At 36.1% G+C, this 16,030-nt stretch overlaps 1 protein-coding gene across 1 annotated transcript in view; it reads right to left on the bottom strand.

Moving 5' to 3' along the window:
• The window catches only part of CFH (complement factor H), a 65,538-nt gene extending 60,313 nt beyond the window's left edge, over positions 1-5,225 (bottom strand). Inside the window, exon 1 of the mRNA XM_055144560.1 lies at positions 5,092-5,225. Coding sequence (XP_055000535.1) covers positions 5,092-5,149 — 58 coding nt within the window. The 5' untranslated portion in view covers positions 5,150-5,225. The remainder of the gene's footprint in view (positions 1-5,091) is intronic.
• Between the last annotated feature and the right edge of the window lie 10,805 nt (positions 5,226-16,030).

Below are 16,030 nucleotides of genomic sequence, written 5' to 3'. Positions count from 1 at the left end.
CACTTGTACCTCAGACCTTTGATGGCTTAGTCTCATGTTTCTGGTGATGCTCAGATGTTTTTTTCAAACCGATCACTTGGGCCTCTGAGACCAGCCCAGCAGAGTTTTCATATTCCATTACCTCATTTCTACTCTTTGCTTTACTTTCTTTGCTGTGTATCACGTGATTCACAAATATTTTTATATTTACTGGGCTTTGGTCTATTCTCCCGCCAAAACGTCAGTTGCCAAGAATAAGGACCATCTCAGTTTTATATTCCATTATTATCAGACCCTCTAACTTTAGATATATCTGTCCACATTTGTTCCTGTTTTCATATTCATTATAGATTTGTGTGTTCCTTTGAAATCTTTTGAAAACACGTTGGTGTAACAAGGCTGCTACCATTTATTATAATACGTTGAAAATAAACAAAAATTATACGAAGTGACACATAAAACCTGAAATCCACCAGCAGAGTGAAAGCCAAAATGATGTCTTCAGGACCCAGAAAGTAGGAAATATTTCTGGGAAAGAAGCTTGGCTCTCTGCTCCGAGTTCAAGCTGCTGTGTACGAGCTGCTACGAATCCAACAAGATATCTTTGTTTTGTCTACCTTTTCTTTCAAAAGCAAAAATCTTCATATGTCTTTGGGTTAGAGAAAATGTAGCCCTTTTGTAAAAGTGATGCAACTCAAATCATCAAAACCAAGAGATCCTTCATGTCATAACCAAATATTTCAACTAATGATTTACTATATTGTTTACAGCAAATTGGGCACATCTTGTGACTTTACTTTGAATGACCTGAACTAAAAACTCTTCAACTTAAGAACTACAATCTCAACCATTTCTGACTAGAGAAAATAAGAGATATTTAGTATGGATGGTGAAATTGTTGGCCTGTCTGTCTGTACAACAATTGCATTGGCTTGACTTAAATTGGTATCTCTTAAAGCAGTAGGACAAAATTCATTAAATAGATAGCATTAAATTTTTAAAAAACAGATTTTTCTTGATATAAGAGTGACTTTTTAAATTTTTTTTGGTGGGGGTGGAGCAGTGGGGCCTCGGGAATGCTGGGGATCAAACCCAGGTCAGCAACGTGCAAGACAAATAATCTACCCATGATACTATCACTCCAACCCCATGCAATTACTTTTTCTAAATCAATTAAAAAAATATTTAGCACAAGTGACCTAGCTTGAGTTCTAAACTAATGATTAAACTAAACTTTCTTGTGTCTAGGTCTCCTTGGGTTTAAGCAAAGAGTACTTTATCACATGTGTTTACATAATTATTGAAGTGGGTTTTGCATTTTCTGATTAAAAAGTATTCAGTCTATGGAGAAAGGGTGCTTGTCTTGCTCATGCTGACCTGGTTTGATCCCCGGCACCCCAAATAGTCTCCTGAGCTCATCAGCATTAATTCCTGAGTGCAGAGTCAGGGAAAAACTCAGCATATCTCTGAGTGTGGCCCCAAAACCTTAATTAATTAATTTATTAGGTCCCTCTATGCCTTCACCTCTCTATTCACTGTTCACTGCAATATTCCATCCATCAGACCCAACCTATATGGGTAACAATGTCCAGAATTACGTTGTCCTGTTCTTCTTCATCATCTTCATCATCCAAATCTTCTAAAATTGTTGCTAAGAAATTATCAATTATAGTAATTCACAGTGCACTGTAGTGAATAATACTATAGTTAAGAACCCAAAAGGTATATATTTGGGGCATTTATATTTCACATAAATTTCAGATTGTTTGAATTTATTATTATATCAATGTAATAAACTTTAGAAAAAGAAAATTTAAAGACAGGTCATTCCATAATTTATTTTTTTTTTTTGGTTTTTGGGTCACACCCGGCGATGCACAGGGGTTACTCCTGGCTCTTCACTCAGGAATTACCCCTGGCGGTGCTCAGGGGACCATATGGGATGCTGGGATTAGAACCGGGGTCGGCCGCGTGCAAGGCAAACGCCCTACCCGCTGTGCTATCGCTCCAGCCCCCCATTCCATAATTTAAAATCACTTTACAGCAGTAAAAATTCATACTACTCTCTCAAGTATGTCTTCTTTTTTTGGGGGGGGGCCCCCGGCGGGAGCAAAAAATTTGTATTTGTTGTCTTGGAAATGAAACATATTTTTTTTCTGGTGCCCAAACTGGAAATGGGTGAAGCATAAAATTTACTATTGTAAATTGTTATCACAGGTTTTGTGCATTATGCACAAAATGCACAAAAATATCACAAAATTATGCACAAAAATATTATATGAATATATACCATTCATATAAAAAGGTAGCTTATCAAGGGTAGTTATAAAAAGATGGTTATAAAAGTGTAGTTATTATTAAAGCACAAATTTTAACTCAAATAAGCCTCATAAGCCATATTTTTTTTTCTTGTGAAACAGATATCTAAATCACTAGTCTATGATGTATCACTGCGGAAACTAAAAGAACTTTTGATCCTTTAAAACTCGATGATAAGATGTATCTCCCCAAGGAACCTTGTTACTATGTACTTAGACATGTTTTGGTAGAGTTTGACTTTAATTACTTTACTTATCCTGAATTACTGCATGTAGCCTCAAAGAGAGTACAATTTCTTGGTTTGCAACTGAGAAGTTCAGTGTAAAATCTTGGTCATGATATGTTCCAGAAAGTAGAGATTCTTCAGTAAAACTTAGAAACTGGCCTCATATGCCGGGGGAAAAGGCAGCGGTGACAGAGAAGGGAACACCTAGTAGAGAATGTTGGGAGGACCCACTCGGGTTGAAAGCTGCATGATGGCCACTGAATACCTATATTGCAAACTACAACATCCAACAGGAGAGAGAACAAAAGGGGCAGAGGCAGGATGGGATGGTGGGGGTTGGGGTGGGGGTGGTGGGAGGGATACTGGGATCATTGGTGGAGGAGAATGGGCACTGGTGGAGGGCTGTACACTAAATACAAACATGAAAGTTCATAGTGATTCACTAATAAAATTTAAAAAAATAACAGAACTTATTGTTCTAAACTTTGCCCTATATATCTGAGCAGACTCTTCATAACCTGTAGTGACACCCAGAGCTATAACACTTCCCAACATGGAAACAAATGATGTTCCATACTACTAGGAATTTGATTCTGACAAAAGATTGTATTAAAAAAGTACTACTTAGTCTCCAAAGATTAAAAAAGGAAAAAAATAGAATATTTGGTTTAGAACTTTTTTATTTATAACACATATAGTATATTTTGAGGAACATTCTATCCCAACAGTGCAGAGACAATTGTTGAAATGTTAAAATGCTATATCTAGTTGAATAAAACAGTCTGTGATGGTATTTCAAACTATCTTCTCAATTCAGCAGCATATACTCAGTATATCTTAATATTCCATTTTGTTTCAACATGGGAAAGAGAAATAGAGGCAAATGGTCAAATACGCTTTTTTGTAATAATCAAGGATAATCTTTAAAGAAAATTTTTCTTAGCTTCAGAAGGCTGATGGGATAGATTTCAAACTAATTTAATGATTTGAGAACTAAATGATAAAATAATATTTCTGTAGCCAGTGGAAATTCAGTCAATTTTTCTCTACTAGTCTGTGCGCTGAGTATAACTTTGTGAAAACTATAAGACTAATCCAAGAGTTGACTCAAATTTGGACTTAATTTTTTGGGAAGTTGCCAGACTTATAATCATTCTCACTGTAATATATACAGTACTAGTAATGCCTAATTCACCTGCAGAATGGGTGTCACATTAAAATTGCATGTATAACAATGAAATATAAAGTAAAAGAGAAATTAACCTGTTGGAATCAGTTGCATAAGCAAGGAATTTAAATCACTATTACTTTATTTTTGCTGCATACTTTATAGCAAGTACCCAATTGTAGCAATAATTGTAATTCTACTTTATAATCACTAAACCATTAAATAAGATTAGATATCAATTTTTGATCTGTTAAATGAGTTAGAAATAAAACATACCTTCTTTACACCACAAACAACACTACAGAAAAGACAATGACAATCATGTAAAGAAAAATGTTTGCTAAGGTTTGTGACATTTGCATTATTCTGGAACCTTTTATCAGTAAAGTACTCTTACCTTTAAAAACTGACTGTAATTTTTGTTTATATAGAAAAAGGATTGTGCAATTCATTTAAAAGTGACTGGGCATATGATTGATAGGCTAAAAATCAATTAATAGTTTGAGAAAAGACTCAAACAGTTTTAAAGACACTTGAATAAGCCTTAAAAATTACTGAGGGATTTAACTTTTAAAAAAAAATCTGCCTCCATTTTTTATATTGAAAGACTCACAGAGAAAGAGATTTTGTGTGATTTATTCATGCTTCTGAAAGTTTAATGTTGATATAAGAAGCAAAGTATAAAAACAAATTTGTTAAGTTAGTAAAAAGTTTTGTAAATTTATGAGTGATAAGTAATTCATTGGATTTAAGATAAGTATGACATACATATACATATTTACCTACCATAAAGAGATAATTTCCTCCAAAAAGAAGCTTTAATTTATTAAGAAATAGTAAAATAATTAAATTTAATTTAGAATCTGCTTTTTCAAATTCATGTACCATTTCAGTTTAATAATGCAAATAATGAATCATTAAAGTAATAAGACGACAATACTACTTGTAGGTGAATTTTTTTCTTTTCTTTCTTCTTTCCATTTATACTAAAATAAATGCATTATATGATCTGAAAACCTTTATTGGTGAATTTATGCAAATATACTTACGTGTATTGTAATACTACAGCATAGGACTTTAACAAATACTGTTGCCGATAAAATTTAATTATATTTTATAATAATTATGGGGAAATATTTGAATCACTATAGTTTGAAAAACTACTCATTACATGTTTTCTGATTTCTTTACATTAAATAAGATTATAGTAACTAATAGGATGTCTTCAAATAACTACCTTTTTAAAATTAAGGTTGTCTCATACCACAGATTTGCTTAGCTAGCAAAGAGTAATTACGTATTATTTTCTAGACCAAATTTATATGCCACTGTAAAAAGAATCTTAGCAAATGTTTTAAAATACAGAGAAAAAAAAAAGTCTTCTATTGTACTCTCTTACCTTGCGCTACACAAGCAGTCCATAATAGAAGCCATACAATCTTAGCTGGAAATCTCATTTTTTTAATATTCAGGACACATTTAATAGCTGGTATTTTTCACAGTGGATCAGGCTGTCCTCTGCAAGAACATGAAAGTACTTGCTCCAAAAGGAAACTGAAGCAGTTTGGGAATTAAAGGGATTACAAAAGCTCCGCCCATAAGAAACTTCTGGAAAAAAAAAGAAGAAGGAAGGAGAAATCAAAAGAAACCCAGCAGAGCGACAGCATCGCTTCTGAAAGTTTATGCAATGACCTGGTCAAGATATGTTTGTCTAAATCCCAGACTTGTCTTTTGGAAAGTGTTCAGGTTGTTAGAATGTGAAAACAATAGCTGTTGATAGTCTGCAGTTCATAAACCCTCTGCCTATTCAGACCTTTTTCATATCCATTGTGTTTAAGCTAAATCAAATAATAGAAGCTCTTTGAAAAATCATTTACAGAGCCTGAGGTTAGGCAACTCTTTCACAATCAAGACCCAGACAAAGACAGAAGTGGACCTGGCCAAGAAGGCGGTGCTGGCTCATTGGGTGACACTGACTTTTTTTCTGCAATTTGTTGAATGGTCTGGTAAAAACTTGTTACATATGGGCATGAGACAAGAATTAAAGTTTTTAAAATTCAAACCCCACCAATAATGTAAATGTTCACTTAAAACCACCTTTGTATTGAAATATAATACGCACTAAGATACAATAATTGAGTGGCTTGCTAAGAAAATGAAGACGCTGGTGAACAAGTGGGTTAGTAGAGAACAGAAGAGAAACACAGGCGAGAAATCCTCCTCACCCACACTTCCTCCCATCAAACCCTCCTCCCCTGCGCCCTACAGACACATATAGCACACTGGGTGTCACTGTCCGGCTTTCTAAGATGTGGGGATAGGTTCTCTGGTTTCCTTCTTTATGAAATTGGATGATGAGATTTGTTATAACTTTCACATAGATAAAGATGAATAGAATTAAGGACAAATTAATATTTTACCTTTTACAATCTTTTACTTAAAATTATCTTTAGATTATTCAATTATACTATTGGCATAACTCTAGTCTGCTAATGTCATCGCTCACAATATTCCATTCCAATTTAATTTTTAAAAGATTTGTGTGTCTTTTAAAATATATTTGAGTCAATCCTTGTAACTAATACAAGCAGTGCTGCTATGAACATATTATGGAAGATTTCCTCATTTCTGGTAAGTGGCTACCCGGAAATAGAATCGACATAGTGTCTAAGTGTATTTAAGTACATGGATTGAACATACTGAATATTAGGTCCAAAAATGAATCTCAGGGGCCAGAGAAATAGTCTAGCAGGTAGGATGTTTTCCTTGCACGCGACCAACCTGGGTTCATCCCCAGGGACTCCTATGATTCCCCAAGCACCACCAGGAGTAATTCCTGAGTGCAGAGCCAGGAGTAATCACTGAGCATGATAGGGTGTGGCTAAAAAAAAAAGTTTTCCCGGAAGAATTATACCATTGACATTCCTAACAAAAGTCTATGGGTTGCACCACACTCTCAAACACTTTGTGTTTTTCAATTTCATAATAGTTTTCTGGGTGAGCATAGGCAGGAAATCTGCATGGTTTTAATATATACATTTCCTGATGAGTAGTGAAGTTGAGCGACTTTCAAACAGCATCAGTCCATTGAGGTATCTTTGATTAAGGTTCGTATTAAAGTCTTCAGTGTGTACTTTTTTCCTGTTGAGTTGCCTTTTACTTCTTTCATTATAAGAATTCTTTATATGCCCTGCTGAGGAATACATTCCTGGGCATCTAAATGTTTTCTTTCAGCCCATAGATTGTGTTTTCATCTGGTGTTGCCTGGGTTATTTTGTTGTTGTATTTTTGTTTGTTTGTTTTCTGTTTTTCCCTCTTCGCTCTCTCTCTCTTTTTCTCTTTTTTTTTTCCTCTTTTTTTTTCCTTCTTCTTTTCCCCCATTTTTTTCTTCTATGACTAGAACATTGGTATCCTAATTTAAGCCTTCCTGGCCTATGCCCAGGACACAGTGACGCCTTTCCTCAGAAAGCATTGCCTTCTCTTTCACATTTAATGCTTAATTCAACTTTTGTGCATAGTATAATACAAGGCTACATTTAGAGACATTTGAAAAATAATCCAATCTAAATTATCTTGCTCCTAAAAGTAGATAATGGACCAAACACGATAACCTCTCACTATCTGTATTCCGAAGCATGATGCCCAAAAGTAGAGAGAGAGTATGGAGAATATCGTCTGCCATGGAGTCAAGGGGTGGGTGGGAAAGGGGGGTTATACCTTTGGTGGTGGGGAATGTGCACTGGCGGAAGGATGGGTGATTGATCATTGTGTGATTGTAATTCAATCATGAAAGTTTGTAACTTTCTCACCGTGATTCAATAAAATTTTTCAAAAATAAAATAAAATAATGCAAATGGAAAAAATTATCTTGCTCCATTTACTGAAAATATGTATCTTTTTCCAATTTCACCACAACATAGTAACTTTGATCATAAGTCAGTTGACTAGATATGTGTAAGTCGATTTCCCTGACCTCTTCATGGGGCTTACTAAATTCACCACATGCATTAGCTAGAAGATCCACTGTAACTTTTCAAAAATATCTTATGATGTGTCCATTTGGGGGAATATAGGATTATTTTTGTTATTTTTCAGTGGATTTTCTTGTTCATTTTTATTTTTGTTGTAGTCAGAAATATGCTCTAAATAAGCCAGATCTTAAGATTTGATGATCTTTTCATTCATTCCATATATATATATGCATATATATATATATATATATATATATTTTATCTCATGTGAGTGTTCACCTGTGACTGTCTAAATCTGTGAACTTGTCTAAACTTTTGTATACTCAGTCCCCAGGATTCAGTGATGTTTGGGTCCTGAAGTGACAGATGGTTAGTGGCAGTGAGACAGTGGTTGGAGGTTCTGAAGGTCAGGTGATATCATTCGGGGCACATGATTCTGATTCTGGGAATCAAACCAGAGTCCCATGTGTGTAAGGCACTTTCCTTAATGCTTATACTATCTCTCTGGCCCTGGTGAGTTTTTCTTTACAGTTTATCTATGGTCAATATTCTACTTATATCACTCAGCCAAGTTTGTAATTCCCTTTTCAAATCTATATTTTAATTGCTTTTTTTCTGGTTATTCTATCAGAAACTGAGAGTGTAAAATCTTCTACTAGGATTATAAAATTATTTATTTCTGCTAATCCTGTTGACCTTCATATATTTGAAAGCTACGATGAAGGTTCAATTTATTTATATTTTAGAATTTGGTATTTCAAAATAATCCTCTTTGCTTTCAATAAATCGTACTGGCACATTCTCAACAAATGTGTTCTATGTTATTCAGCATCTGAAATCAGGAAAAATGTATACAATTAGAACATTTGATGGGCCAGATTGGTAGTTCTGTGGGTAGGGCTCTTGTCTTGCACATGGCTGACCTGGGTTCCATCCTGGATAGTCTCTATGGTCCCCAAGTCTTACTGGAAGTGATCTAGTAAGCACAGAGCCAGGAGTATGTCCTAAGCACCTCTGTGAATGGCCCAACAAAAATAGAGCCAGGAGAATGTCCTAAGCACCTCTGTGGATGGCCCAACAAAAATGAGAAGAAAATAAAAAAGACACATAAATACAAATATGTGTTAGAGAAAAATCTCATGTTTTAAATCTTAGGCATAAGCAATATCTTTACTAAGAAAGAAAGGACTATTATGATTCCCCAGGACTTTGGAGGAAGGAGAAATTTCTGAGAAGTGGGCTTGATTTAACATGGTCTCAAGAATATTTGGTTATTAAACTATATTTTAATAGATAACAAGAGCAAATACTAAAGCATTAAATTTGAAGAAGAATTTAAGAATGAATGAAGACATCAACTACCAGAGCCAAGGTTTTTTACTTAAGAAAGGTGACACAAGTAAATTTTTCAGGAAGTAAGAGTTGAAAACTTTGAGAAAAGATTACAACGCCAGAGAGAAATGTGCCAATCTTCTTAAAAACAACATGTAATCTTTGACAGCTGTGGAAAAAGAATGTATAGAGTATGTAAGCAGCATTGCTTTGACAGTTGCATTAGACTGTATGTAGGTAAAGGTATCTAGATAAATGAATAAAACTTGCTGAATGAATGCCTGATGCACGAATTTCATGGAGGTTCAATGTGAAAGTAGAAAAGAGAAAAGCAGATGCTTATCGCAGAGCTTGATTTCCTTTGAGGCTAACGATTATTGCACCTCATGAATTTGCATTTCAACAGATACTGCCAAGGACCTGAGAGGTACCTAAGAGTTTATTTTACTGGGTAATTTCTCTTTGTAAAAATTGAAACTATTTGTAATTGGGATTAAGGCGGGCTGACTACATGCAAGTCAAACACCTAAACTCCTGTGCTAGCTCACCAGGCCTAAGACACGCCAATTTTTAAGGAGGTGCTTCAGATTTTTTGATGCTTATTGAAAATAATACTAGCTTTCTATCATGAATGATGTATTGACATCAATTATGACACCATATTTATAATATTTATTTATGATATTTTAATTAAAAATGTTTAAAGTCAATCATAGCCCAATATTTCTTTTAGAGCCTGAATCATTTTTTGGTATTTGGGCCACACCAGGCAGTGCTCAGGGTTGATATCTCCTGGCCATGCCCAGAGGGCATGATTTTGGATGACAGGGCTCACACCTACTCAGCCACATGCAAGGAAAGTGTCCTACCTACTGCCCCTCTTGGCCTACCTACTGGCCCTAATGCCCCAAAATCTTATATAAAAGGAGCCTTGACAGTTTTCCAAAATTTGAGAACTATCTTAAAAATGTTTAGGGTAACATACATCATGAGCTGTGAGTTCGAAAGAAATTTTCTAGCATTTCAATAATTAACTCACAAATTTAACTCAGATGTGCTAAGGCAAAGATAACTATTTTCTTTCTTTCACTATATAGAAAATATTAGAAATTTGGTTCATGTGAAGAGGTATTCAAAAAATTATTCAGAATAATATGTGAAAATTAGAAGCATTATTTACTTATATCAAATGGTATACATATGAAGTTTCTGGTTTTTCTAAGGTGTGTGGAATTGGTAAAAGTTCATTTATAATTTTAATATTCTTCTAAATTTTTTATTTCATGTTTATTTCAAACAGTATATATTTTTAGTTTGTTTTCATCTTTTTCTTAGGAGATCCATCCAAAGCACCTAGATCTCTTCTCATTACAAGAGTGAAGTAAAAGTAACAGGTCATAATCAAGATCAATCTTACTATGAAAATTTCACCTTAAAGTCCCTTATGTAAAATAAAAACATAGTAGCATGAAGGACAATGCTTGAGACCTCTGAAGCCCCCTGAAACTATTCACACCTTTAAAATTTTTGTTATTTGTTTGAGACAGGCTCTCTCAATTTAAGATCTGAAAACTTCCTGACAAATTTCCTTACCATATACATACACAAAAAAGCAAATAGAAAGTGCCCTCTTTAATTAAGTAGGGTATTTGGTAAAGGCTACTTGGGGGTTTATTTTCAACTATCCACTCTCATTTATAAAAAGCCCTCTCATTTCAGAACTTCTCTCCTACTCATTGGAAACTAGCAGTACTCCTTCCCAAGGAAACACTGCTAGCATACTCCAATTTAATGATTTTCACAGGACTGAAAAACAGTGACTTCCTTTCATTCTAATTATGATGAAGTGAATAGGCACAAGGACTCCCATTCCTATTCATTACACTTATCTTATTAGTTGCATTTCTAAAACTAGATGGCAATCTCTTCAAATCATTTAGTCTTTTAGAAGAAAGAGAAAAATGACAATTTCCTTGGTAACCTTCCCAGATATCTTGGGTGGACCTACATGCATAAAGATTTTAAAAACTTCAGAGAAAATTGGTTCTCTCGGCTCCAAACCAACTGCTTCTTTACATGTCCCTCCCCCTGGACCCCAGTGCTCAGTAGGCTTCAAGACACAATAGAACAGCACATTTCAGAGTCTTTTCTAGAATAGACTAAATATCTTCTCCTGTATAGTTTAACCCTTTCTCCACGCCTAACGACTAGTAACTAACCCTTAAAGTTTGCCTTTTCCAAGATTATCCTATAAATAAAGTCACATCACAGTGTGTAACTTTTTGAACAGGGTTCTTTTACTTAACATAATGCATTCTGATTCATCCAGTTTGTCTCTGATTGTTGGGCAGAATTTCATGAAATCGTTGTGCCTTCGTTTGTTTATTTATTCACTTATTGAGAATGTCTGGATTATTTTTATTTATTTTTAGTTAGGATTTCTATGTCTATAAATATTTGAATTAAGATTCAACTTTTCCAGAATAAATAAAAGAAAATGGACCAACCCAGGTTCGATTCCTCCATCCCTCTCGGAGAGCCTGGCAAGCAACTGAGAGTATCCCGCCCGCACGGCAGAGCCTGGCAAGCTACTGTGGAGTGTTCAATATGCTAAAAGCAGTAACAAGTCTCACAATGGAGATGTTACTGGTGCCTGCTCGAGCAAATTGATGAACAAAGGGATAACAGTGCTACATATTAAACCTGTCAAGACTGCCGAGATGTGATCCCGGGGGCCGCACACATGTGCGGCCTCTCCGCAGCTGCACAAGCGTGAATCCAGACCCAGCAAAACCTATTTCGGTGTGAGCAACTCCTCGCAGAATGTCTCCAGCCTGAGAACTAAGCCTTGGCCCCGTGCCCGCCCGGGAGGGGAAAGGTATTTCGATCTCTCGCCTCTTTCTCTCCGGGGATGAAGGGCGCGGTGGCCGCCATATTAAGACGACCACAGATTGGGTTTTCAAGCCTGCAATTATCTAATATCTGGAAGAAATCTCCCTGGACTTCTTGTTAAAGTACAGAAATTCAAAACCGCGCGGCCGCGGTTGAATTTCTGTAAAGACCTTATTTGTCTTTACAGTAGGTCTGAATCTAGTGGGGTACTCCTAACAACAATAGTGAGGTCTGTGTTGAAATATTGAATGTAACCAAAGTAAACAGAATGTAAAATGAAACTTATCAGTTACAAGGTAGGGGGTGGGGGGGCGGGATGGGAGGTGTACTCTGTGGGGTTTTTTTTGTTTTGTTTTGTTTTGTTTTGGTGGTGGTATATGGGCACTGGTGAAGGGATGGTTGTTTCAGCATTGTATAACTGAGACCTAAGCCCGAAAGCATTGTAATCTTCCACACGGTGATTTAATAAAATAAAATTTAAAAAAACAAACAAACAAAAAAAAAACAAAACAAAACCTGTCAAGCAGTGTTCTGAAACAGCTATATCATTTCACATTCACAGTGACAACATATGAGAGCTCAGAAGCATGTGAATGGGTCAGTATTATATTTCAACAGAATGTTTTTTGGGAGTTAAAGTCTTTTACAAATAGTTGTACAAATATGTCTAACTCTGATTTCAATTTAAGATAACATTCTTTTACTTCATTTTATTGTTTTTAGACTGTTTAGTTGTAACATTTTCTTGCATTTTTTAATTTTCCTGCATTTTAAAAGTTTGGAATGTGAAAAATATACTGTGATTAAAATATTTTAAAGTGGCATTAAGGTCATGGAAGACTTTAGCCAAAACATTTTATCTCATGGTGATTCAATAAAATTTTTTAAAAATTAAAAAATAAATAAAATTTTTAAAAAACCTAAAAAAACACATATTTTGTTTGTGTGGGAAGTAAACTTTCTGGAGTGCAGACAAATGTGAGTTGAAGATATTCAATATGTTCTTTGAGTTTTATTATAAGTAGGACATAAACAACAAGGTAGAAACTTGAGAAGGAGGAGCTGGAGTGATTAGCACAGCAGGTAGGGCATTTGCCTTGCATTCGACCTACTTGGGTTCGATTCCCAGCATCCCATATGGTTCCCAGAGCAACACCAGGACAAATTTCTGAGTGCAGAGCCAGGAATAACCTCTGTGCATCGCAGGGTCTGACCCAAAAAGAAAAAAAAAAGAAACTTGAGAAGGGTAGCATGAAGCAAAAAATAAATTTTTTTTGTTTTCAAATTTGAAAAGACAAAGTACTTTTACGGTGGAACTAGGACTCAGTTCATTGGATAATCTCAACAAAACAATCCCTTCTTTGCCTAAATCTACAATCACCTCTGTTGTAGGGGGTGGAAGGGGAGGGGAGTGTGGTCATCCCTTACTTGTAAATCTATGATTCTCTTGCATAGTAAATGGCATGTGTCACTTGTCCTGGTGCCATGAATTTTTGAAAGCTCTTATTTGACTTCCCTAGAAGAGAGGTGACCCCACTTAGAGGCACAAGATAAGTCACATGGAAGTCCTTTATCAATGGCTAGTACCCAACACTGGCCATTTGCCAGCCATGGTCTTCCCAGGAATTGTTGAGTCTCTGTTCAGGGCTCAGGAGGTAGCTGAAAAGTTAAGTGCTCCACTAGTTTGGTGTATTATCAACACCCAGAGTTGACATAATTTTTTTTTTGTGTGTGTGTGTGTGGTAAAATCACTTGGGTTAAATTGAGACCAAGGGGCATCAATTTTCATAGAGCACAAATCAGATTCATGGTTTGACATCTCCTCTGCCCCATGATGATCTTTTTGCTCTACAGAAGATAGTTCATTTAGCTAACTGGCCAATTGGGTGTACAGTTTATGTGTTCCCTTCTCCCTTTTCTTTCTTGCTGTGCATTAAATTCCAGTTCTTCAGATTTAATGTGTTAGTCCAGAGTAAATCCATGAAACCCTAAAATCTTTAACCCTGCGTCCCAGTAAAAGCAGGCCCGCAGATTTTCACCCCCTTACCCCTCTATCTCTTTATTTTATTTTGGTTTTGGGGCCACACCTGGAGATCACCAGGCACTCCTGGCTCTGCATTCAGGAATCACTTCTGCTGGTGCTCAAGGAATCACATGAGATGCCCGGGATTGAACCCCACCCAATCTTTCACATGCAAGGCAGTCACCTATATATAATATAATATCTATATAATATCTCTGATCCTCCTCTCTGTCTCTATCTCTCTCTCTCTCTCTCTCCCCCCCCCCTCTCTCTCTCCCTCTCCCTCCCTCCCTCTCTCTCCCCCCCTCTCTCTCTCCCTCTCCCTCCCTCCCTCTCTCTCTCTCTCTCTCTCTCTCTCTCTCTCTCTCTCTCTCTCTCTCTCTCTCTCTTCTCTCTCTCTCTGCCTCTCCCCCGTCTCTTGTAACCTAACTGTGACCCAAATGTGCTGCTTAATTTTGTGGTCTGGCAAATAGTGAACCTCTATTTTTCATCAAACTTTCTAATGGCTGTGATTATGGGCCTCTTGCCATCCCCAAAGCCTCAAGGGTAGATTCAGCCATCAAATCATAGACTGAAACGGATTCAGACAAAACACTGGGCACCAAACAAAGATCAAAATGCCAGATTCAGGTCCCACAGAGGACAAAAAGAGCAGAAGACTCTGTTTGTCACAAAAATCCCCCAAACAAACGTCATTCGAAAGAACCACATTTGTTACAAAAACAAACTCCCAATGTAAAGACAGCCAGTGGCCAGAGGAGTCCTTTAGAATATGAACGGAGAAATGACCATGTAAGAGATATGCCCTATTATTGAAAACCAAGAAACAGATAAAATTTTGAGACAAGTGAATCTCAAGCATACAGCAGCTGTCCAGACCTAAACTGGACAGAAATCAGACCTAAACCAGAAATAAATACTAAATAATAAATAAAAATAAATAATAAGTAAATAATAAATCAGACCTAAATCAGAAATCTGGACCTAAACCATCAGAAATCTGCAGAACTGGGATTAGTAGGGACAAGAGACTAGGATCTGTTCCTATTTGCTTCTTGACAAGAAGATTCCAGATATTCTTTTTTAAAATATGTTTATATAAATTCATTTATTTTTATTAATTTATTTTGCTTTTATTGCTTTTATTGAGCATCACATCCGGTGATGCTCAGGGGTTCCTCCTGGCTTTGCACTCAGGAGACCATATGGGATGCCGGGGATTGAATCTGGGCAAATGCCCTATCAGCTCTACTATCACTCTGGTCCCGACTCCAAAAATACTTTTTTTTTCTTTACTACTCTTATTTTTATTTTATTTTTATTAGTAAATCACCATGAGGTATAATTACAAACTTATGAACTTTCATGTTTGCATTTCGTTTACATCTCTCCACCAGTGCCCTTTCTCCTCCACCAGTGTTCCCAGTATCCCTCCCATCACCCCCATCCCAACTCCCACCACCCCACACTGCCTCTGTGACAGGGCATTCCCTTTTGTTCTGTCTCATGTTGTATGTTGCAATTTGCAATAGAGGTATTGAGTGGCCATCATGGTTGATCTACTTTCGGCACGCATCTTTCAACCCGAGTAGGTCCTCCAAACATTCTCTACTAGGTGTTCCCTTCTCTATCTCAGCTGCCTTTTCCCCAACTCCAAATATGTTTGACCTTTCCAGAGTAATCACATCACTTGTTCCAGATTTTGTGTCTGAACTTTTATTTTTTTTGCCAATTTATATAGTTGGTCAAACAAAAATAAGAAAATTAGATTTTATCATTCTTTCTTTTCTTCTTGCTCTTCTTTTTTAAAATGTGAATTATAGCTTTTGACCTATATTATTTTCTTACTCAAAGAAAGTATTTTAACATTTCACGTGCAACAAGTCTATCAATGATGAAATTACTTAGTTTTTGTTTGTCTGATAATGTAGTCTCTCTTCACCTTTGAAGATTAATTTTGCTAGATATGCCATTGTAGACCAGCAAATTGCTTTTCCAACATTTGAAATGCTTTATTACCATCTCTTCTTGTTTTTGTGCTTGCCTCCCTGTGCGCCTTCCTTCCTTCCTTCCTTCCTTCCTTCCTTCCTTCCTTCCTTCCTTCCTTCCTTCCTTCCTTC

Source organism: Sorex araneus, chromosome 7, assembly GCF_027595985.1.
Source record: "Sorex araneus isolate mSorAra2 chromosome 7, mSorAra2.pri, whole genome shotgun sequence".
Classification (NCBI taxonomy): domain Eukaryota; kingdom Metazoa; phylum Chordata; class Mammalia; order Eulipotyphla; family Soricidae; genus Sorex; species Sorex araneus.
The sequence above is the reverse complement of the archived record's forward strand: the minus strand, read 5'-3'. Positions and strand labels throughout refer to the sequence as shown.